This window comes from Pavona decussata, unplaced genomic scaffold (assembly GCF_977016875.1).
Source record: "Pavona decussata unplaced genomic scaffold, jaPavDecu1.1 SCAFFOLD_58, whole genome shotgun sequence".
Taxonomy (NCBI): Eukaryota; Metazoa; Cnidaria; class Anthozoa; order Scleractinia; family Agariciidae; genus Pavona; species Pavona decussata.
Window position 1 is genome coordinate 987397 of NW_028145480.1, and position 24104 is coordinate 1011500.

The 24104-nt window shown below is 38.3% G+C and overlaps 2 protein-coding genes across 3 annotated transcripts in view; one reads left to right on the top strand and one right to left on the bottom strand.

Annotated features, from left to right (window-relative positions):
* LOC146479517 (glutamate receptor 2-like) overlaps positions 1-9109 on the bottom strand; it is a 38402-nt gene extending 29293 nt beyond the window's left edge. For both annotated transcript variants that reach the window (XM_085110350.1, XM_085110349.1), the window contains exons 1-6: positions 8841-9109; positions 5651-5797; positions 4249-4485; positions 3376-3572; positions 1711-1764; positions 342-485 (exon numbers count right to left, since the gene is read on the bottom strand). In XM_085110350.1, the coding sequence (XP_084966476.1) occupies positions 342-485; positions 1711-1764; positions 3376-3572; positions 4249-4485; positions 5651-5797; positions 8841-8931 (870 nt within the window). In that variant the 5' untranslated portion in view covers positions 8932-9109. The remainder of the gene's footprint in view (positions 1-341; positions 486-1710; positions 1765-3375; positions 3573-4248; positions 4486-5650; positions 5798-8840) is intronic.
* Positions 9110-15032: 5923 nt separating this feature from the next.
* On the top strand, positions 15033-17039 carry LOC146479521 (kelch-like protein 3). Its single transcript, XM_085110222.1, has one exon. The coding sequence runs from the start codon at positions 15194-15196 to the stop codon at positions 16895-16897; it is 1704 nt and encodes a 567-aa protein (XP_084966348.1). The 5' UTR covers positions 15033-15193; the 3' UTR covers positions 16898-17039.
* The last annotated feature ends 7065 nt before the right edge of the window (positions 17040-24104 follow it).

Below are 24104 nucleotides of genomic sequence, written 5' to 3' on the forward strand. Positions count from 1 at the left end.
TCTTTTGTCCGCACTAAAACGATAGAGAATAGCGATCGTTTTAATCGAAATCGTACAGATCAAAATGTTCCCTGAAGTGAAGATATTTGAAAACAGAGTATTGTCGTATTTGTTATTGACAGTTTTCAACAACGCTGATGTCATTTAAATCACAAAAAATACGTCTGGAAGTCGCGTTCGCAGGCGATTGTCGTAGCGCCACCTCGTTAAGTATCAACGTATTCGAGTGCTTTAATGTGGTCAAGGGAAAACGCTGGGAAAACGATAATGTGGATGCGAAACGTTTCGCGCGTTCTCGGCAAAACACATTAGAGTGGACGAAGCTTGATTGTAATACTCACAAAGGAGAATTCCCTTGCCCCATCCTGGACAGCTTTCTTTGTCCTTCGTTCGTAGTCCCTTGCGGCTTCTTTATTACCAACATGAAGACTTAACCCCACCATGCCAAGAATAGACGGGTATGTTCTGTTTGGTCCAGCTACTTCCTAGCGAAATGGAAATAAATACTTCAAATAAAGCTAAGGACGTATGTCATGAAAGAGTTTTTGATATTCAATGATCAAAATTAAACAAGATAGTTCTGTATTTAGTTATGGAACTTTCTTTCGACTTCACAGGTAAATCTTCATTTAAACCGAAGGCCTGGTTGCGATGGTGATTAAAAGTAAAAGTAAATGAATAACTTTGCTGAACATTTCACAGTCTAACACTGTGTAGCATGACTTTCGACACACACCTCACATGAAAGAAATCATGTTTGTCCCGAACAGGAATCGAACCAATGCAAAGTCTTCCCCGGATGCTAGCGAATCATGACAAGGTGACAACTACACCATCGAGGCAAAGCGGCCTCTTTTCGAAGTGAGTAGAATCATCCACAGTCCATTCCACGGGATATTTTCTTTTCGACGTGTACGTGTGCTTCGTGGCCGAAACGGGATTAATGCAATAACAAGAAAAGAAAACGTCCCTAAGCGTTTCTACTCGGTTTCTCGATGGTGTAGTGGTCCCTTACGCCCAACCAGTAGGGTCTCAATGGGGGGGTCTGAGCTTTGACGGTTAAATTTTACCGATTTTGACGGTTGACGGTTATCAAGAGGAAATTTCTTCTATGCGTTAAAGTTAATTTTAACTTTTGTGTTTTGTAATATTAACAATTGTATTCTGGAGGTTGTTTTGATCAGAAACACCTTACTTCAGTAAACATTTCATTAATATTTTGAAACCAGGAGTACTTCCAGACGGAAGTTAGTTGTGATGTCAGTTTACACGCATATTAGGTGGAAAAGACCAAAAAATTAGTGTGTTTGGGAACATGAACACTGGTTTACCAGTTACAGCGATTGTTTGAAAGCCAGAAGACTGGGATGAGCAGCTGAAATACTGATATTTGAAAGACCTTGAAACCGTTTGACAGCAAATAATAACTGGGAGTACTTTTTTGTCGGTTAAATTTTCGGTTGTTTGACGGCTAACGGTTAACCCCATTGAGACCCTCAACTAGCATCCAGGGAGACGGGGGTATGATTCCTACTCGGGACAATCATGTTTTTCGAAAGTGTGTTGAAAGTGATGTCACACAATGTTAGACTGTGAAATGTTTATTTGTTCATTTATTTCTACGAATGCTTGTCCTGACTTCGAAATATTTCTGTTACTGATGTTGATGAAAAGTAATAGGGCAAAAAGGAAAATAGAAGGACTTGTTACCAAATCAGAAGTAATCCACTTTAATTCCTTGTCATTGATTCCCACAAACAGCACCTGTAAAAACGATGAAAAAATATATTATAAGCATAATTAATCATTCCCTACTAGCTGTTCCTCACACAACGCCGAACAAGATAAAATTGGACCTCGAAAGTAAACAAAAAACCTGATTTATTCTAGTGGTTACAACGTAAAAACACGTACAAAACGGTGCGCTTCTTTCCCTCTCCCTTCACAACTACGATGCATATCGTGGTGGGATCCAAGACACCTCGCCCCTCCCCACCTGGGGTTAAAATTCGCTCTCAGTCGCATTTAATTGACTTTTACGTTCTTGTTGTATTACCCACGTGTACGATAGATTAACCTACGAAAACAAATTTAACGTAAGGTGAGGGTAGACAACAGCACCAAGGAACGTTATATCAATTTACTCCGTAATTTGGCTCTTACAAATCCCGGACAAACTAATACATTCTCCAATAACCCTTATTCCAAAATGGTTTCCATTTTAATATTCTTTTGTTTGTATTCAAATCAGCCCTTCTTGCCTCTTTCAAGGTAAAATATTCTTTTGATTTTGGAACTTAAGAACGAGGTGAGTATGGGCTAATTTGAATATTAAAATAGTAGCCATTTTGGAATAAGATCTATGTGGTTGACACGTATTATGTTTGGTCTCCCTGCGATGAAACAGAGCACGAGTTACTAACATGATCATGAGTCCCAATCGCGCATAAGAATTCAACGACGAATACATACTTAAAATTTTTTATGATTTTCTGCCTACATAGTGCCTGCTCACATTGTTGTGTAGAGTTGAACAAACAACGATGTTTGTGCGTTGTTGCCGGCAGGGCGCGACAAAAAATAAAACAAAAACAAAACCGCAAAACAAAAACATCCACTTATAATTTGAATCTTCATTCGAGTCACGTTCGAGTGGCTGATTCATGCCGTCGCGTAAGAAACCATTTTATACAACTGGATCAAGATTGAACGACGAATACAAGGAAAAAGTCATGGCCAGTGATAGTCGTTAGAAACTGTCCGCTAGATTTAGACGGGATTTCAGCTAATTCAACAGTACACACAAAGGTTAAAAAAACTTTTTCAAATCACTTTTCAAGGAACCAGTCAGCATTCCCAAAATTTCTAAAGATTCCGGAGAAGTCAATATACAGCGCCTACTCTTTTTAGGTTTTCTATACGTTTCCTTAAACATTTTTTTTTATTTGAACGTAACTTTAAATGTTTTGTGCGAAATAATAACAATTAATTGGAGATATGTGCTTGCGATTGACACTAATGTACACAGCTGGTAAATATCACTCTTACTCACTGGAGAGTGGTATCTAAACAAATACACAAGATTGGTGGTTGGGGATATGAATTATTTATGAGTATGAAGAAATGTCAATCAACAACTTCACTCGATCTCAATAGGCCATTTTCGAGTTGCTGTGATCCTCATTATGAAAGTGAGGCCAAAGGCAAAAGCTTTTCATATGAAAATTAGTTTTGTTTGTATATGAATGAAAACTTATTTTCATAATTAAAATTTTGCACTTAGCCTCGCTTTTATAATGAGGTTCACAGCATTTCGGAAATAGCCTATAGTGTTAACTATCACGAAAACGCTCCTGACAAGGAAAGTCACATTACCTCATTCATGATTTCTGGCAAGTCCTTTTCATCACAGAAAAGAATGACTTGTTTGATATGTGATTTTAGTAGAGCAGTAAGGGCCTCTCTCAATTTGTATCGATCGTGCAAAGGCAGCTCTGGCATCATTTCAGCATTAAACCGAGGCCATTTACGAGCCTTGGCGAAGAAGAGAGACGCCTGTCTCGACTTGCGAGCTGAAAAAAAAAAGCAAACAACCAAAATTAGGAACAAAACATATTCAACACTGATTGTATGGAATCTTTCTTAAATGGCCCCGTTACGAGTCAATTACAGATGACTTAAGCGAAAAGGTCAAGTGCCTACTATTTAGAAGTAATTTAGCCGCAATGGTGTTTGCATTGGAGTATCCCACTCAATTGTCTATCCAATTTCCATCAATTGTAGAGTTTATTTGAACAGATAGTAACTTTAGACGCTGTACAAGTCAGCAGCCTGGCTATGCACCTGGGTCCAGGTTGTTCAAAGCACGATTTAGCTAACCTAGGATTAGGAGAACGTCGATTGGACTTTAATTCCTTATGCATAAATATTTTTTCCAAGACGTTTTGCCCTTTTGAATTGGACTTTTCTTTACCTTGAGCCAAATATTAGCTTTCCGAAACATTTCCAACGAGCAAGATGAAAACCCCGGTTAACTTTTAATCGTGGATAATGTTTGGACTTTCCAACAACGGGGCTCTGAGGTGTGAAGGAAGGTAAGGCTTCTTGTTTATAAAAACAATACAACAAGCTGTAGAAACCATATTTTTTCAATCCAGTGTGTGACTGCTAGCTCACTACTATACTAACGTGCCTCCAGGTAGGTAAACAGTACTGGTAAAAGTAAAATTTTCTCAGTTAGAGGCTTACCATCATAGACAACAGCAACTCGTTTGAACGAGTAAAAACTCAAGACATCAAATAGCGCCTCGCAGATAACGCGATATGACGGCCTTATAGATACTGCGTACTTGTGCGGTGTGTCATCTTCGATGGCGTCCACTTTTAGCAACGGAACTTGTAGTAATGAACTCAGAGCGAACGCTTTTTCATCTTTACACGCCAGGTCGATGATAGTGAGTGCGTGAGATAAGCGAGAGGCCACCTCTGTCGAAAGCAAAAATACCGGTCTTTTCATTGGCTCGATTACCAGCAAATGTTCAGGAAAAGAGCCTTACTCACCCCCCCCCCCTCCCCCCCACGCCTAACCCAAGTGAGTGGCAGAAATGGAGCCCTAGTCCCTTCATTAATGCTGTCATACCCATTGGTTTAACCGAATATAGGCCAAAGTGCTCCTGAAAAAGCCTATTAATCCCTGTGTACTTATTCAATTTCAGGCTTTAAGCGTCGGTTTATCTTTCGATAAAGTGGAAAGGAGTTCAAGGGCAGTATTATGTTCGAACTTTTTTTTTTAATGCAATGCTACTGTTTTCTTGACCTTTTGAAGGAAACGATGAACGCCTTGGTAGCCATATTTTGACCCACTCTCTATTTTTGTTATTATATTGGGTCTTATTCTCTGCGATTTTTTAGCGATTAGTTTAGGATAAAAACTGATTTAAGTCAAAAACTTGGCTTTGACAATAGCAAAAAAACCAAAACAAAACAAAAAACAAAAACAACAACAACAAAAAAAAAAAAAATAATAATAATAGTAATAATTGACGTGTATAATTGTTACCATTGGATAGCCAGTTCCAATCACTCACTTTATTTTCAACAAACTGGCAAAAAACTTGTGCGCGAAACTCTAGGGTAATGCCAGGAATATTGAATAGCAAATACTATCCAGAGTTTGAGTAGCCAACCAGCGCACTGGTTTGGTATATACTAAAAATAGTTATTGATGTCTAAGGAGAACAGTGTACCCGTCATATATTCTCCACGTCAATAACAATTCGTTTACCCCAAGATAAACCTAAGACCAAACAATTTGACGCTGGCTGAGCCAGGCTTCTTCTTTAGTTGGCCTCTTTGAGTAATCGTTTCATTCCAGTTGCGTTAAATGTATTTCGAGCAGCAGAAAAAATACAGTAAATTAGTCAAATTACCAAAAGAACAATAACTAATACACCTTACTTTGAAAAGTAAATGCCTAAAAGTACAATTAACAGAAAGCAGATTCAATAGGACTCAAATCCGACTTAAAACAATAGGCCTTACAGATCCTCAACCATGCTGCCAGTGGGTGATCTATGTGTATCTATGTCTATCATCATGTTAATCTCCGTTTGCTTCAGTTGCATTCATGATAACCTTATTTATAACTGACCTCTAGAGAGAAGATCCTTTCCATCAATCTTTTGTGGTTTTAGCTTCAACGTCAAATCTCTCTTCCCTAGTTCCCTTGGCAACTCGTTCTTGAACACGCTGTCAAGAATGCTGAGCAGGCTCTCCGTCTCTTTGTTGTATAACACTCCTGGAGAGAAAAATACCATTGAACTTTTTTAGAAGCACAACCAACTCCCTTCACAAACTCCTTGGTAAGAGTCTACAGTATAACAATGGAATTTCCCTGTTATGTAGTATTTTATTCGGCTAGTAGCAAATAATCCAAATTTCTAAACCTGAAGTTGGCAAACAAAGAAAACCTAGTGAAACAAAGTCTATTCTCTATCTTTCATGAATGATTGCACTTGAGGTCAACATAATAAAGAATATAGCAGGAATGTAGTGCTCTAACCTGAAAAATATATATCTATATCAACTACTTTACAAAACCTTAAATCCATTATCATTTTTTAACCTTACATGTAATTTTTTCAGTTGTCTATTTATCGTTTTCCGTTTATTCGTTTGTGATTGTTTGAACTGTATATAATTAATCCATTTGTACTTGTATCACCCATCTCACAGTTTCTGTACCTTTCCTTTTATTTATGTAATAGCATTGTAACAAGGAACGGATGCGGTTTGTTTTATCAGCAGAGTTGATAACTTAAGGTAAAATGGCCACCGTTAAGAGATTCAAGCGCTGACGTTTTGAGCGTTAGCCCTTCTTCAGAGCCTTATACTATAAGCCCCATGTTTTCAAGTCTCTTGAGGCTTCCTCACCGCTTTCTCTTTAATGTTTCCTTTTCTTTTCATATTTTTTGTAACTTTTGTGTGGTGAAATAAACATAACAAGAAAAAATGTTGAGTAGCCAGTACTATTGGCTTCTACGCTCACATTTAAGTTACATGACTCACTTGTTATTCGCTCTTGATTCATTCTATTCTATTCTATTCTATTCTATTCTATTCTATTCTATTCTATTCTATTCTATTCTATTCTATGAAAAGAGCTTCAGACGCCCTCTCGCAAACAACGTTGGAAGGATCCGGAGGTTGGATTTACTTTGATGTTAACCTATTAATTGATTCCCAGAAAAAAACATCGAAATAAATTTATTCAGTTGAGGTCTGATAGGAACAACTTTGATTCGCATCAAAGGTGTGGCAAAAGGTGCGGTGCGAAACAAACGTTTATGACTACCTTTGACTTGACTTGATAGTAGCATATTTACATCAAATTTGACAGTCCTTTTAACGTCCATCAAAGGTGTTGTACCTTTACTACGCGTGAAAGGTACCTTTTCACAAGTCCAACAAACATTTGACTACACTTTTACGCTGCCTTTTATCTAAATTATGAGTGCGTTGCCTCTGACTAGGCCTTTACCACCTTTGGCGCTATGGAAAAGGCTTGGTACGTAAAGACCGTCTTTACCATGTTTGACATAAGTCAAAGGAGTGTCAGAAGTGAGTGGTGACGACGATACGGGATCAGATTCCAAGCAAGAACTTTGACCGAATAAAACTTTTTACCTGCTTACGTAATTGATCAGCCAAGTGTTGATGTGTCATGCAGGCTTTGTCAGTTCCTCTTTATCCTAATCAACAACTGGATTACTTTCATCACAAAAACATTCTAGCGAAAAAAATGTCCGAAACGTTTTCTGTCCGAAAAATTTAACGTGCAGAAATTTTCGATTACGTATAATTTAGGTAAATGTGGGAATAACTGTAATTTCAAGAATTTTTTCAACAAGCAAGGCTTACGACAATGTCCAACATTGCACGTAACAAATTGAAAACATGTATTTATTGTCTTCTTCAAACTGAGAGTTTTGAAGTTCGTTGGAGCGAGTAACATGGAGGAGGCACAACCGTGTATGTACAACCAAGTAGAGATTATAGATTAAAATGTGGACCCGGCTATTCTTAGAGTTATATTTATAGAGTTATATATAGGCGTGGAGTCAGAGTAAAGCTAAAATCCAAAATTTTTGAAACGCGAAAATCCTGAATTCAGGATTTCAGAATGCCAAAATCCGCAATTCACATTTTGAAACACCAACTGAATCCTGAACGTTCAGCATTTAGTTTGGAATGCCAAAATCCTGAATTCAGATCATGAAGTCAAGAGTTTGGGAGAGTCAAATTTTGACTGCTCCAGAATATTGAATTCAAGAATTTGGCGTTCCAAAATCTCCAAGTTTCATCCTGTTTTGTTCATTTACAGTGACAGTACACAATCAGTACAGATTATTCACGTAAATAAACAGATGGTTTGGCCTCGTTATTAATAACAAATTTTAAAGAATGGAAACTTTATACGATATCTTTCATGTTTTCTAAAGGCGAAGTTGTGAATACATGATATTTTGAAGGACAAACTGTATGTGATTAGTATACAAAGCACTCTTGCTGAAAAACACCTGAATCTACTTCACACTCGAAAGAAAAGTCTCCATATTTTATAGAACTTGTTCAGCTTATGAAAAAAATACGTGGTCACGTGATGTGCTCTCAGCAATAAGTGTGAATATTAGCATGTTGTTTTCTTGGCCACATCTGGCTTGTTAACCACGATATGATATCAGCACAGATGACTCATATTTTCGGTTCTTCGCACGTTTCAGTTTTGTAGGCAATTTTGCATTTTCTAATCACTTTTGTCCTGGAAGGTGAATTGTGATATTAAGCCGAATAATCCAACGGATGCTCAAGTAAAGGAAAACAATTTTACCCGCTTAATAATTATAGGTCTCAATTCAAGTTTTGACTCAGTGGTTTGAGGGATGAGGCTTTTAAAACTATACGCTGGCAAATTTTGTCCAAAATGTTATCATGATCCTGATTATAATGATGGCTATGCGGGGCAGCCAAAATTAGAATCAATAAGGTTTAGGCATTTCATGCTCAATTTATAAGCCTGAATAAAGGCAACATGCCCTTCAACGCTCAGCGCAGCATTGTCTCAGTCAGTATATTTTTAACTAAAATATAACTATGCTTTTAAAAAAGCATTAACCGTCACAAAAGTTTTAAATGGAACTGATAAAAGTAACCTTGAAATACGATCCAAAACCTTATGTTCCTAATTTTCGCATCACCGACAAAGAATGGAAAGAATGTAGTGCGGTAATACAAGAGAAACAGTTACATACTTTAAGCAGTTCACCACTTTATGAACTTACCAATTTCGATGCGAACTGCAGTGCTGACTGAAGACACAAACGCCATCAAAACAAAGGCAGGAATAACTCTTGTTTTAAAGATATTCATCATTCTGAAAACCACACAAAGTGAACTGAAATCCTCAGAAAACAACTGTCTTGTTGAATCTGTCCTCCTCCTGTAAAATGTCCTTGCTTTTCGGTAAAGTTTGATAGACTCTTCTAAAAAAATCCAAATCCACTTTATTTCAAAAGTGACTGATCAAACGTTCTCCGCGATTTCACTTAAATCGACTGTACCCAATTTATTAATATTTGGGAAAACTCTGCTTCAATAATTCATCATCTTATAAGTTTCCCTGAACGTGTTCACGTGAAAACTCATTAAATAATGCATGGCGACCTGTTTTATTACTAAATCAGGAAAAATTGTAAACAAAACCGCCTTATAACTAATGTTGTTGCCGACACGTACGTCGTTTTGGATCTTGGACCAACGATGAAGGAGCACGTAAACAAAGGCCCACTCTTTTATCTCCTTAAAGCTTTTCTTAGCTCCAGAAATGTTAACTAGAAATATTTCAAACGTTAAATATATAATTATACTGAATGATGCAATTTTGTTATTTTTTTTTGAAGGACTAACTCATAACACAAGAATAGCAATGAAATAGAGAGAAAAATGATTATAATTCTAATTACGCGTTTCTCGACCTATTGCGCTTTATTTTAGCTGTTTTAAAACACAAATATGTTAATTTTTTTGCAGCTACCTAAGAAGCTCAGTGTGCGTTTAGAATGTTTTGCTATGATAAAAGACCTTTGGACCGAAATTGAAAAGTGATACGTTTTATTTGTAGTGAGTTTTCAACAAAAAATGTGACAATGGCTAACATCAGCCCTTGAAAAGCTCTCACAGATTTTTTTTCTAAATTCATTTTCAAGCTGTCTAGGTACAGTAGTTCAAATACTAAAAGTTTCGTTGTAAGGTGTTCACCAGATTTCGCGAAAATTGACAAATTTAAAACGAAGGGCTTGCGTTACCATTGGTTTGGTAACAGCTAACATATTTGCCCCCTCTGGGTATTGCCCAAATTTGGTCCAATTGAAACATACACGTGCAGAGTTATAGCAAATTGATTTTTCCCTAGCAATGGCATCAAAATATACTTTAATGGGCCCTTAAACAAATATTTTAGCGCGAATTGAATCAGTTTGCACGCTCAGTTCTGGTTTCAGTTTGCGTATGAATAGCATCTCATGAATGAGGCAAAAAACGCTGTGGTATCTGGTCATTATGTTGAAGATGGTAGTGTTTGTAAATGGAAGACGACTTTCTTTTGTGTCCGTCTACGCGCTCATGCAGGTGCCCGCGCGTATACCCCGTATTTAAATAAATAAATAAATAAATAAATAAATAAATAAATAAATAAATAAATAAATAAATAAATAAATAAATTTTAAACAGAATTTTCTTCCTCAAAACGCATCAAATATTTTCCGCGCACTATATGGCTTTCGTCTCTTTTTTTGCCGCCCCACTGACTAGAACACTTCCTCAACTCAGGAAGCGATAATATACGGTGGGGCATGCGCACATTACTGCCAAGACAGATGCTTCGTCACAAAGCTCCCTTTACGCCGACCACACCAGTCTGCAACACCTGGCATTTTCGATTTATCGACACTGACGGATATTAAAAAAAACCAATCCTTTATGAATAGTCGTAAACGCTGTTTTAGTGTTGACGGAAGGCTAACTTTGAGAGAGAAAAGAACTCGATTTCGAATTTTTCCAGATTGGTGCGGACAGGGCCTGCCAACAAGTGAAAATGATTTGAATAATCTTGTCTGGGCGAATTTGTCAGTCAGTTATGTTTTCGGCCAAATGAAAGGGCCGTTTGAAATACTAATTTTGCTCAGTGCGATTGTTAGTGCAGTCCTTAAATTGTATTACGAACGAGCGGCCATTTATGCTGCGATTTCTCAGCGATTTTGCTGCAATGAGGGGAAAGCCGATGCGTCAAAGTGTCCTTGAGGGTGACAAAAGCCATCCTTTCATGCTGAGGACGCATGCGCTCTGCTCTCAATGCAAGAAAATCGCAATCAAATCGCAGTGAAATCGGAGCGTAAAATCGACGAACGGTGGGAAATGGATGTGAATGAATGCATTCTTGAGTCTTTAGAAGAGTCTCAGTACAGAAAATGTTCTCTCACATGAGGGAATGTAAAACATCGGTAAAGAATACCAAAGCAGAAGTGGAAAGTGCGCGGAAGTAAAAATACGCTTACATAACGGAGTATCCTTACCTGATGTACCACAACGAACAGAAACCTTGCAACACAAAACTACTAAAAAAATCGTATACAAACGAGGAGCTATGGCATTGGACTACAGAGAAATTCCCCGTATACCAACAGAATCACCGTTGCATTTTAACGGTAAGGATTTTAAATAAAAGAGAGAAAATTTTATTATTCAGAGTCAGCTATTTAACAATTATTCCACGAGCGCGCGTTGGATATGAGATGATATGGCTATAATCATCTCATATCCAACAAGCGCGAGTGTAATAATTGTTTTATTAAAAACAATCAAGAATTATTGCTATACTTCTTGCTAATTTCGCTTTGAAAGAACAACCAAAGGACAATTTAATGGTCACCATTCCTCGGGCATGGTATAATGGCTCATATACCATGGCCGCTAAGCCAATCACATCCCTGGATTTGCATTATACAATGATCCAGTTTTTAAATTAGCTTTATTCAGGATATTTCGCTTTTAAACGAAGTCATGTGAGGACACTTTAACGAGCCAATCAAACTTAACCCATTATAACCAAGACAACAATGTACGTTAAATTTAGTAGTAAATAACAAAAAAGTGAAAATGCGATTTATGATCAGGCTACTGACAGCTAAAAACAAAACAATTATGATTACTCATATCAGGAATTTTTGTGCACTACAAAGACCACAGCATTGACAATTGAAATGCATTAGGATAATGAAAGTCACTGCACCTACTCTAAGAATAGGATTTTACTTAGCTGTCGTCTGTAGACTTAAATTACAGGCCTAACTGCAATCTCGTACTCCAGAGTCCTCAGGCTTGTTGGTCGGCGGGTGGTCGCCCGGAGAGGCTCTAGAGAATTCGATAAAAGTTTTTTTATTGCCTCCCCCTAAAAGCTTACATTGTTTTACCGCAGAAACCCTGTGGTAATAACATCTCAGTACCCCAGAGTCTCTGCTGGCGACCAACCGCTGGCCAAAGAGATTTCAGTCTACAGAAGACAGTTAAGGAAAATCCTTAGAGCGAGACCTATTAAAGTGGGTTCCTTTAGATAGATCAATGTATGTCTTGTTGCTGCCGCAACGAGGGAGCCTGAAGCGACCGAGCAAGGCAGCAACTCTAATCGGCACAGAAATATATTTAGGGACGGTGCAATAATAATCTGGAGGGGGGGGGGGGGGTCTCAGATTAATGGGGAGGGTCTGAACTTAAACCAAAGCGCAGGGTAGGGGGGGGGGGGGGTAATATGTAATTTTTCCTAAACATTTCTAGGGGGGTTAGAAGTTAGATTGAGAGGTCTGATCTCAATCCATGGACTCAAGATAATGTTTATTACATGTAAGCTAATCAAAATCAATTTTTGGGATCTTTTAAGAAATATTAGTATTAACAGCTTCAAAACCTTGTACTAAAAATGAACAGTTTATCTCAACAATATTAAACATATATTCAAGAACTTGAGTTAAATCCCGAAGATATTTGTTGGCAGAGCAGAGACGATGTTGAAAGACTGACTAACAAGCAACTTCGGCTCTATCTAAGGCAAGAAGGTCTAATGGTATCTGGAAACAAGGCATAATTAGTTGAGCGAATACTTAGGCAGATGGTTCTGTAGCAAGAACATTTGATGAAGACATCGAAGATGATGATGAAAACATGCCCTCCAGTTCTCATGATGATACCTCAAGTGATTCTGAGGAGGAGTCAACCGAGTATGAGGGTGGTTCATCAGGCGACGATTATGTGGAACGCAGCTTCCAAGTTTTATTTATTGATGATGCAGACATACCAGAAGTAGTGTAAAGGTAAAGAGGGATGTAGGGAGGATCCAAGGCTGGGAAGGGGGGGAGGGGGTTGAAAGTAATCTCCCCTCTAGACGGGGGTGGACAAGAAGTTATTTTAACTTTAATTCAGGGGGGTGCAACTTTAATTTAAGGCCTACTTTGCTAATTTTAGAACCCCCTCTCCAGATAATTATTGCACAGCCCCTTATGGGGCCTTGCGAGTGCGTTCTTGCAAAATGTTAAGGATTGTGGTCGCGCAAAGATCAAAGGAACAAGGCATTGTGGTTAATTTTGTGGGCACCACAATGCAACGCGCTGCTTTGCTTTTCGACTGCGTGTTTTTCCAGTTCGGATAGAGCAAGGGAGAGAAATTAAGGTGAGCGTTTTTTGTCGTTTTGAGTGCCCCTGATTTTGCGGAATGTTTCTACCTCGTTTATATTTTCTAAACTGTATCTCTTTTAATTTCAGAACGCAATAATATTTGCAATTTTTGACTCTGTTTGCGGTAGAAACCAACGTTGATCTACTCGGGTTGACCAGAATGAATTCAGAGCGATTATCCTAAACTTAGCAGTTTAAACTGAATCTGCACGCTTAACTGCGTCACACTCTTATTGCTAGTTATTGCTTAAACCGTGCCTGATGTTTCCCTCTAAGTATTGAAATCAGCAACGCTTCTTCGGACAGCGCAGTAGCTCGCACCTATATTAAGTTCCAGTCTCCTCTCGGAGACTCACCTCAAACTCCAACTTAGCGCCGTTGTCCAAATCCAGTCCACAGTCGGTGCAAAGCACTGACTGACTGAGATGTAGAACAAAACAAAACCAAGCGGAACAAATTGAACGTAGTGACAATCAGTATGTGAATATTTAATCGACCTTCTTATCTGTTTGTTTCAAAGATGAACGAGTCCGACGTAATCCACTTCGATGTTCCCAATCCTTTTGATGTCAAAAGCCATGATATTGAGCTGGAAAGATCACAAGCCTTTCTAGGCTTATCCGGGGAGACCTCCTATTCACTAGTATCTCCGGTTGTAATAACCGCGCCACAGAGCGCTTTGTGGTGTTTTTATTAGGCCACAAAGCGATTGTGGCACCTTATTTAGTACACAAAGCGCTCACTGGTGATAAAATTGAAAAAATCGTATAATGTTCACAAGATCGTGTGATATGCTTGTAGGTGTCAAGGAAACACCCAGTTTTCATTGTTGAATGCACTAAAGCTGACCACCAAGCGCTTTATGGTTTCGCATACAAAACCACAAAGCACACTGTGGTAATCCTTGGAAATTGTCAGATAAAACACCACAAAGCGCTTTATGACTTTCGTATAAACGACTAGTACTTCTCTCAGTGAAGACAAAAACGCTATCAGTGAAGACAAAAAGACATACAAATCTGCCAATTCCGCTAGTCAGTTTTAAAGTAACAGAAGTAAGGCGACGGTAGACTAAAAACATGAGACAGACGTGAGTACTGAGATTTGTGTCGCGCTTCTCCTTTGGGCTCCTGTGTGTTTGCGATAAATAAATGGTAATGAAAACCGGACAACTGATGTCTCAAAAATGTCTATAGACCGAGGACACAACTGAACAATTGGAACGGTACTATTGTAATAAAACTTCAGAACGTTGCCGCACATATTGCGCTCTAAGTCACAGCAATTTTGCTTTTTAATTTGGCTGCACTAGGTTTCTAAAGAAAATTTGGAATGCTATGATACAAAGATCAAGGAGAATCGTTGAGTTTGAAGCTCTTCCGTTTGTCGGGACTCGAGAAGCGTTCAGAAAGCTCAATGTTAGCATTTCCTTCTCTGATTTATCCTCTTATTCACGCAGATAGTATGAACAAGACTTTAGAGGCTTATGGAAACTGAACACCAACGCACATACTGTTGCTTTCGATTTTTAAACGAAGTCGATCGATGTAAGCCGCTCAGTTACGTCACTTTCAAATAAAGTCAAATATATTTGCCACTTACCCTCACCCCGTCGAATAACCAATTTTGCTTGAAGACCGAACTGCAACGGACTCTCTTTACCAGTCTTAATTCGCGTGGGCCAAGATAGATGGTATTATGTGATTGGCCAATCATATCAAATTACATCAGAGGACCTGTCTGCAACGGAGGACATAACTGCAATGGTACGTACATACAGTCCGGTACAAAGCACCTATTTTCCGAGGGTGGACTGAGATGCAGAACCAAACAAAACCAAGCGGAACAAATTGAACGTAGTGACAATCAGTATGTGAATATTTAATCGACCTTCTAATCTGTTTGTTTCAAAGATGAACGTTTCCGACCTAATCCACCTCGATGTTCCCAATCCTTGTGATGTTACTTTGATAGTCAAAGATGGCGAGGAGTTCAAAGCCCACAGACAAGTTCTTTCGGAGGCGTGTCCCTTCTTTGAAAAGCTTCTCACAAGCGACATGAAGGAGAGTAAAGAAGGAGTCGTTCGACTGGAAACAATAACCAAGCATCAGATGGCAGACATTCTGGAGTTTATTTACACTGGTCACGTTAACATCTCGAGCAAAGAGAATGCTGAGAACCTGATCGCAGCGGCCGATTTTCTGCTACTTTCAAACGTCAAATCCATCGCCGGGAAGTTTCTAGAGCAGAACATGTCCATATCAACCTGCCTTTCGAGTTTCTACGTGGCGGAAAAATATCTCTGTGAGGAGCTTATTGAGAGCACTAGAAAGTTCATCTATTCTAATTTTCTCAAGGTCGCAGAAACAGAGCACTTTCTGGATTTGCCGAGTCATGAGGTCGAAAAGTGGATTTCCAGCGATGAGATTGTTGTTAGCGTCGAAGAAGACGTTTTCGAAATTATTCTTAAGTGGATAAATCACAACAAAAGCGAAAGAAGCTTGAAATTCAGTGAACTGTTTCGTCACGTGCGACTGACTTGTGTATCGCGTGACTTTTTAATAACCACTGTCGTTATCAATGATCTTGTTCAAGAAAATAAAGAGTGCCTGGATGGTGTGGTTGCTGCGTTAGGATGGATTGATCGGGCCGACGATTGTGACGTCCCAAGGCCACATTCACCAAGGAAGTCTCTGGAGAAATGTGTCATTGCGGTTTGTGGGAATGAAGTTCCTTCGCATAATTTGTTATGGGATCCCGAAAAAGATGAGATTTTTCGTTTGCCTCCGGCTCCGGAAATGGAAACGGAAGATTGCGTATCACACCTGTGCGGTCACCTGTTTTCTTGTCGAGATAAACTATTCGTTGTTCCTAAGAACATTCGCAAGGCACAGTGCTATGACCCAAATGTAAACCTCTGGATTCCAGCGCCATGGACAAAACACTTGGATAAAAACCTTCAATTTGTCATCTCAGAAAGTCAGTCTTTTAGCAAAGCATTTGTTGTGGAAAATAAAATCTGTTTTATTGTGGAAACCAGGCAGACTCACTCGTCTAGCCTGTCGCTATATAATCTTGACACTGGCTCATTTGAGCAATTTACCGAGTGGCTAGACAAAATTCATGCTTGTTTTGTGGCTGTAAATAGGTACATATACGCTATAGGGGGGATGATAGAACTAGTATCTATCGAAGGGGAATGCGATGTAATATTTAGGGAGTCTTCGAGATTTGATACCAATGAAAACAAATGGGAGGATATAGCAAAGTTACAAAAGGCAAGATACCAAGCCTTTGGTGTCGGTACAAACCAGAAGATTTTCGTTGCTGGAGGGAGGGGAGAATATTGGGAGGGTCATCTGAAAACTTGCGAGGTGTACCATATAGAAACAGACGAGTGGCATCTTATGGCTAGTTTAATGATTCCTCGTCCGTTTGGAGACATGGTGTTAGTTGACCAAACTCTCTATGTGCTGAGTGTATATACTCCTTCCAAAACTGAGTGGTACAGGCATGGAAAAGATGAATGGATTGTTCAGACAGTACCTTTTCAGCTTAGCCCTTGCAGCGCCTGCTCATTTCGATTATTCAAAGGGGATTTATATAAACTTGAGTGAAAACGATTTGAGATTTCCTTTCCCCCAGTTATCAGCGCGGTTCGTAAGTTCTCGCTCTTTGCATGGCAGTAATTACATCCCTATTATAGAATGTGTAAATTGACATGTAAACGTCTCCAATTGAAGACATTGAATGCATATGTATCAATAAAGGGATGATTTAAAAAACGTTTCTATAAGTCATACCTATCCAGTGTAACCGATGAGAATAACTGCGTTTTAAAAGTAATGTACTCTTTCTTAAATTTTTGCATCGTTTCCAAAAAATTCCATGGCTTGTTACTTAAATCTGTCCAAGCCCTTTAGAAACTAAAACTAGTGAAGCTTTAAGAGAAGCCTCCAGTTTCTGGATACATATGTCCACCCTCAACTTTAAGAAAAATTCCGACCTTCCTTATCTTGGGTTTTCTTTCATGAAATGGATATTTTTTGCTATTAGAAATGAGCTTATTACGCTAATTTTGGCGCGAATCCAGACGGTTCTTATGCACCGTTTTTCGGTGTTTTAAAAAGATACTTTTCGAATAAAAGAAAATTTCTAGGTTAAGTATAGAAAACGCCTGTCAGAGATACTTGGAAACCTAGGAAATGGTACTTTTCGGAATTAATAAATTTCCCAGGGGAGGCATGCCCTCTGCCCCACCTCCCCCCTTCTGCCCCATCGAACCATGTGCCTTCGCCAGCGGTCGCTAATATCAGGAAATGGTCACATTTTTTTCCGTTGATTCTCGCCTTGTTGTGCTCGCGAACAAGTCAAAAGAATACTGTATTCAGCATGAATGAATGAATGAATGAATGAATTCTTATATACCGCACATATCATCAAGTCTCATGGCGGTTTACATTTCTATGGGGTGAGATCGGACGTCAGCATAAATATGATCGGAGAATAAAACTATCCCAAATGATAATTTTGACTGGACCTCAGCTTTTATCCTTAATACAAGTTGCCCCAGTGTTCCCTGGTCGCACGTCCTTTTCGGTTCTTCCCCTGTGGTATCTCCGAATTTGCATCTCGAAGGAAAAGAACTGAGAAATACGTGGAGGGCATTCGTGCATTTGAATTGTAGATTAATGCTAAATTATTCGTCTTTTTCTCTCACCTATTACCACGAGGAACGTTACAGTAGGACGAACAACGGTGAAGCCGAAATACGTTCTTACAGTTATTTCCCGGACAAAAAATTCGCCAAGTATATGCCATGGAATGGTCTCTCTAAAATATCGTGGCAGGATATTATGCAATTACAGCAGATTTCCGTTTTGTACTGGCACACCATGACCAAGCTTGACTTGGACCGACCCGTGCAAACACCACCTGGCTGGACAGTCGACTTGGAAAAATTCCAGATTTGTTCCACCAAAGGTATTTAATCAACATTATCATCCACAATTTTTTTTCTTGTCTTCTCCGAGTATATTGCTCGATTTACATTTAAGTGACCAGTGATGAAAAAAACTTTGCAAGAGCTATTATAATTAAAGGTAGTTGTAATTTGTATCACTCCGTATAGCATAATAAGCAGTACCATATATAGGAAAGTACTCCTCAGTAGCTTTTATTTGAATCGTCACATTGTGGGATTTCATTTACAGACTCAAAAGTGAGAACCATCTGGTAGAACATAATCAACAGTACCACATGAAAGTACTCTTGTAGCTCGACTAGCTTTCATTTAATTCGTCAGACTTTAGGATTTCATTCTGTACACACGCTCAGAAGTAAGAAGTAAGGTCGGTACTGCTTCATAGCGTTCATGCTAAATGGTCATGCTTTTAGACTTCATTTACGGGCGTGAGTAACCTGTAAGCTGTAACCGCTTCATACAGCATAATTAACACCGGATAAATTAGTGACATTTATTCCAACTGTCACCAGAAGTTAAGGTGAATCACATCACAGTTCAACTACACAAGTATTGCTTAATTTAAATCTCATTATAACTTATAAAAGCTTAAAGTATTAAAAGCATTATTTACTGTTTTTAGAATATTTTATTTTGGAATCCACAGGCAGAAATTTTGCGTTTAGAAAATGGATAAGCAGAGGACTTTCTTCGGCTGGTTTAGGGTGAGTATTGTTTTCTTCTTTTCGCTTTCACTCTATCGATCCAAAGAGCTCATGTATTTAAAGAATCGCACAGAAAAAAATTCTGGGCAAAATCAGTCTCACAGCAACAATGCTCGATAGCTTGAGCTTGATTGGTCACACTATCTTAAGCATTTTATCCACAGACTCAGATGTGAGAACCACCCTGTAAAGCATCAGGAAGGTGCGTTCAGCTTTCAACTAAGAAGTCGGATTTTGGGATTTTTTTTCCCCACAGACTCAAAAGTTGGGACCACCTTGTATCGCACAATTTACAATACCACAGGAACGTACTGCTCAGTAGCTTTCATCTGAATGGTCACACTCTAGGACTTTATCCACAAGCGTAGAGCCATCTTGTTGAGAACAATGAACAGCATCGCGGAAAAAGTACTTTTCAGCAGCTTTCATTGGAATGGTCACACGTTAGAATGTCATTCACAGACTCTAAAGTTAGCACCCTCTTGTACAGCAGTGTCATAAACATCACCACGGGGAAGTACTGTTCAGTCCGGATCAAGCAGGAAAATAGAACTACCACGACACGTATTAACACTATTAAATTTTATTTTCACAGGCAGATATCTACTCAGGATGGCCTTAAAAAGAGGAAGAATTGCTGACTGAGAATTAATATTTGTTACAGGTAAGATAATCCTTTATAATTACCTTCCAATTTATGTTTAGAAAATCCACAAATAGTGAAACATATAAACATTGAAAACGTGACCTAAAGAAAACCGACCTAAGAATGTATAGGGGTGGTACCCAACACGCCTGTTACATGTTGCTTATCTCCATCGTACCTAGTGACACATAAAGGCCCTGATGTAAGCTGTATCTGTCAACTGTATATTTGGCCTGCGAGCTCTATCGCCAGTTTGGATTGTGACAGCGTCCATGATTGGCACATTGTGAATGTTAATTTAACTTCGCTTTCTCCATCCCCCTCCGCAGCTGCCATTTTCGGCTACATACACACCACAGCCCTGCTTTTGTTTTACCAGTTTAATGGTAGAATACTGCAACCTAAGAGTTTTAGCGTCCAGCCAAACTGTAGAACTATAAGTTAGACGGGGGAAGAGAATAAAACTTCAACCAGGTGGACAGTTACTCGTATCTATTGCTGTTATTTTCTTTCCATCTTTCCAGATAAATGATGATGATAACGACGACTAAGACCAACAGAAGTTAGAAAGACCGACAACATTATGGTGACCTATTTGGAGGAAGCTATAAAGGTGAGTGTTGTTAAAAAGCATCAAATTTTCTTTACAACGGCCGACACTAAACGAGAAAACTTCCTCTAGGATGAACTTAGCCAAGCATTAAGTAGTGACTCTGGTATGTGTCTCGTAGTTTGTTTTAAATAAAGAAGAAAAATAAATTGATGATGAATCCAGCTGAACTATCAAGATGCAGCTGCAATGATAGCTCTTCAAGGCAACATCAACAGCTGATAAAAAATTATTTTCGTAATGGCATCTTTCTTTTTTAATTGCTTTTAGTTGAACAATCAGAGAACTCCCCCTCAAAGGAGTGCAGAATTGTTTAGAGTGGATTGGACTGCAGAGTGCGAACGGAGGACTGCTTACGTTTCTTGGGATCAAGGGTAATCGTTGACTACTCTAGCTTAAAATTAACATTTAGAAACGAATTGCATTAAATTTATCGCCGGCGTAGCATAACATGAACAATAAACGTTATGCTGGGATTTTGGCCGGGTTAAAAGTTTGGCGAAAATGGTCGCTTCCGGCGATAATTTTGTGCAACTCGCTACTGTCCAAAGTTCAGTTGTTCGAAATCGATTAATCCCAATCTAGGATTATCGCTTATGCTAGGTTTCCTACTTAATTCGCTCACCAAAATTTAAGTTTCAGTTAATTCAAAGTTGAATAAGAATCATTCTGCATTGCAAACGTAAGCTTTAAGCAACCCAGCAAATAAAATTTAACCTGTGAATTTTAATTAGGCCATAAGATAATCGTACATTAGTTGTAATTGGGCTTTGAACAACTGAACCTAAGGTTTTATGGCTTCCTTTATAAGAAGGTCTGTTTGGGTATACGCAGTTGTGAGTAATCAGACAAAATTCGGCTTTATCAGACTAGCTTTCTCCTGGTCGGAGAGAGTCGAATTTCGAAACTAGTAAAGACAGCTACTTTTTGAAACGCATGAAACAAACACAATAATCTTATGGACTTCAGTCCAAGAAAGTAGCTCATTTTACAGACTGTTCATTAGCTTTCTTTTGATTAGTCGCACTTTAAGATGATTTCATCTACAGACTCAAAAGTTAGAACCAACTTGTGCAGCATCATAAGCAGCAGAACATGGAAATACTGCTCAGCAGTATCTTTCACCTGAGCGGTCTCACATTAGAATTTCATACACAGACCCAAAAGTTCGACCATCTTGTATTGAAAGATAAACAGTACCACTTTAGGAATCTATACACAGACTCAAAATATTTTACATAATAATTTAAATAGCAATACACCGCGAGGAGCTACACAGGTTTGGTGAGAGCCCAGACTTTGGGACTATCCAAAAGCTAAAACGGAAGAACCACCTTGCACAGCACAACAAACAACACCACAGGAAAGTACTGTCCAGTAGCTTCCATTTGAATGGTCACACAGAAATTAGAAGCACCTTGTACAGCATATCAAACACTAGCAAAGGAAATTACTGCTAAGTGGCTTTGATTTTAATGGTGACGCATTTCGATTTGATCCACAGATTTGAAATATAGGGCCACCGTTTACAGCATAATAAATAGCACCAAAGAGAATGGTCAGTAGCTTCCATCTACAAACGGGGTACACCCTTCTAAGATGAGTTAAGGGATCATCACCTTTTTAGAGAAACTTTTGACGCGTTCAACAAAAAATTCCTCATTCCTAAGTTCTTCATATTCATCTTGTGTTTATGAAGTACTCGTTGAAACGCCATCAGACATTCTTATAATGTTTCATAAAGTAAACATGTGTTTACATATGTTCAATCTAACGCCTTTCATTTCCGCAACGATTTATATGTGATTGGTTGGCAAAAATTCCTGCCACTTTCTCAACCACGAGAAGCAAAACCAAATCCAATTGTGACTTTGCTTGCACGTGTTTTCCCGCTCTTGGCACCCGCTACCTGTGTTGTCTTTGAATTCTGATTGGTTCATTGTGTTCATTGGTTCATTGTGATAAACAAAACAAGCTGGAAACTATAGAGTAGAACTATAGAGTAGAAGTCTAGCTGCATTAGACAAAAGATGCGTTAAAAACAAACGAAAGACACTGAAAAGGGGCACGAATGAAAATTACAAGAAACATACAGAGTAAAAACTCAGAGCTAAAAATGACAGAAAATGACAGAAGGATTATGGAGAAAAACTAGTTAGGAACAAAAGCATAGCATGAAAAATAGATGAGATAAAGTGAAAATAAGATGATAGATCGTTTAAAAGTAAAGATGCAAAAAAAAAAAAAAAAAAATGACAGAAAAAGATCAGAGAAATACAATGCAGAAGCATCGATGCAAAAAAAGATTGCTTCGATACAGTTTTGGAGCGACTATATACCTCTCTTTTTGTACTGGCCATTATGTGGTCTTCTCTGACATCGATCGATGTGAAACATACACCAGTTATTGGTTTTGGATTGACGTTGTCAAGGCAGGTAATCGCGAATTTGTCGCGTTCCAGTTTTGAATTAGAAAAACTAATACCAAAATCCTTGGATTATGGTGTATGGCAATCAAAATATCTAAAAATTTAAAATCTCTGTATATATGATTTGAAAACGTTTCAACCTATAGTTTTTGCATGGTAAATGTAAATAGAAAGAAAAATATACAATAACTTCAAAAATGACTTGAAAATAGTGTCAAAATGGCCCCTGAAGTTATTGTTTGACGCCACAAAAGGTTTGTTGATTTTCCCTGACGCTTCGATTCCCTGTTACAAGCTTAAAAGAACGGGTTGACGGACTGACGTTGCAAGCCTTAGAACCTTTTTGTAATTTTCAAGTTTGCGCATGTTTTTAAAAATCTAAGGAACGATTCTATATATTTTTTAAGGTCTTCATCACGCATACTCGATGATGTGAAAACTTTTATCTTAAAATTTTGCGTTGTACATTTGTACGGAACAGTATGAGGTTCTATGAGCTGCATATTCTATATGCTATGCCTGAGTGAGATATGGTGACGTTTGGACGAAATTTTTATCGTTGGGTGAAAGGCATTAGGGTATGTAACTAAAGTGTCCGCTAAATTGAGCCACAGGCTTACCATCCTCTGCTTTTGTGGTTGACTGTGCTTTTAAATTGCTGTGTCGGTTATAAAATTAACGGTTTCTAAAGGCGATGCGTAGCTAGGGCTTTGTAACAGATATTTGAACTGAAAACGCTCAAAAGTATAACCATTATGTTGGCTTTTGAAAAATATAACATTGTAAAACTACTCGCCCAATCTTCTAATCAACAAAGTTCGACATCGTGTTCATATTTTGGACGTTTTTGTTTGAATTCAACTTTTTGAAAGAAAGAAAAAAGGGGAAATTAAACTTTTCTACATTGTTAAGCCACTCCACCATTTAAACGAACAGTTGACCACACAAAAAGAATGGTAAGCCTCTGCTTTAAAGACGGTTAACGCTGGTCTAGGTGAGACCTTTATTCCGTACAATCCGCCACTATTTTGAAACTGAAATGAAAACTGCACGAATTTAAAAAAATCAAAATCCTACAACAACAAATTGTTTAAAAAATTTGAAATCTGAAAATTAATGATTTGAAAACTTGAAATCAGTGTAGTATAAAATTCTGTTTCTAGTCTAAATTCTGAGTGATTGAGATTAGCTTGAAAGAGTGTTATCGCGGTTTATATTGTTATGCACCGTTTGAGCCCTGCAAAATTTTAACTATCGTCAGAATAATTTTCTATGTTAATCTCAAGGGTTTTTTTTACAGAAATGATCTGCCATTGAATTCGGCAGTTTTTTCCCACGCAAACATTTAAATTTGTGTAAAAAAAATATCGGATTGTACAGCAAGAAGCTTCATTTTAAGTAAAACCGGGCCCTGAAACATGTAACTTTGCCCCCAAAAGCGCGATTTTTCT

What these genes read in the sequence shown, in the direction of transcription:
- LOC146479521 (XM_085110222.1), top strand. Translation starts at nt 15,194, where the DNA reads ATGAACGTTTCCGACCTAATCCACCTCGATGTTCCCAATCCTTGTGAT.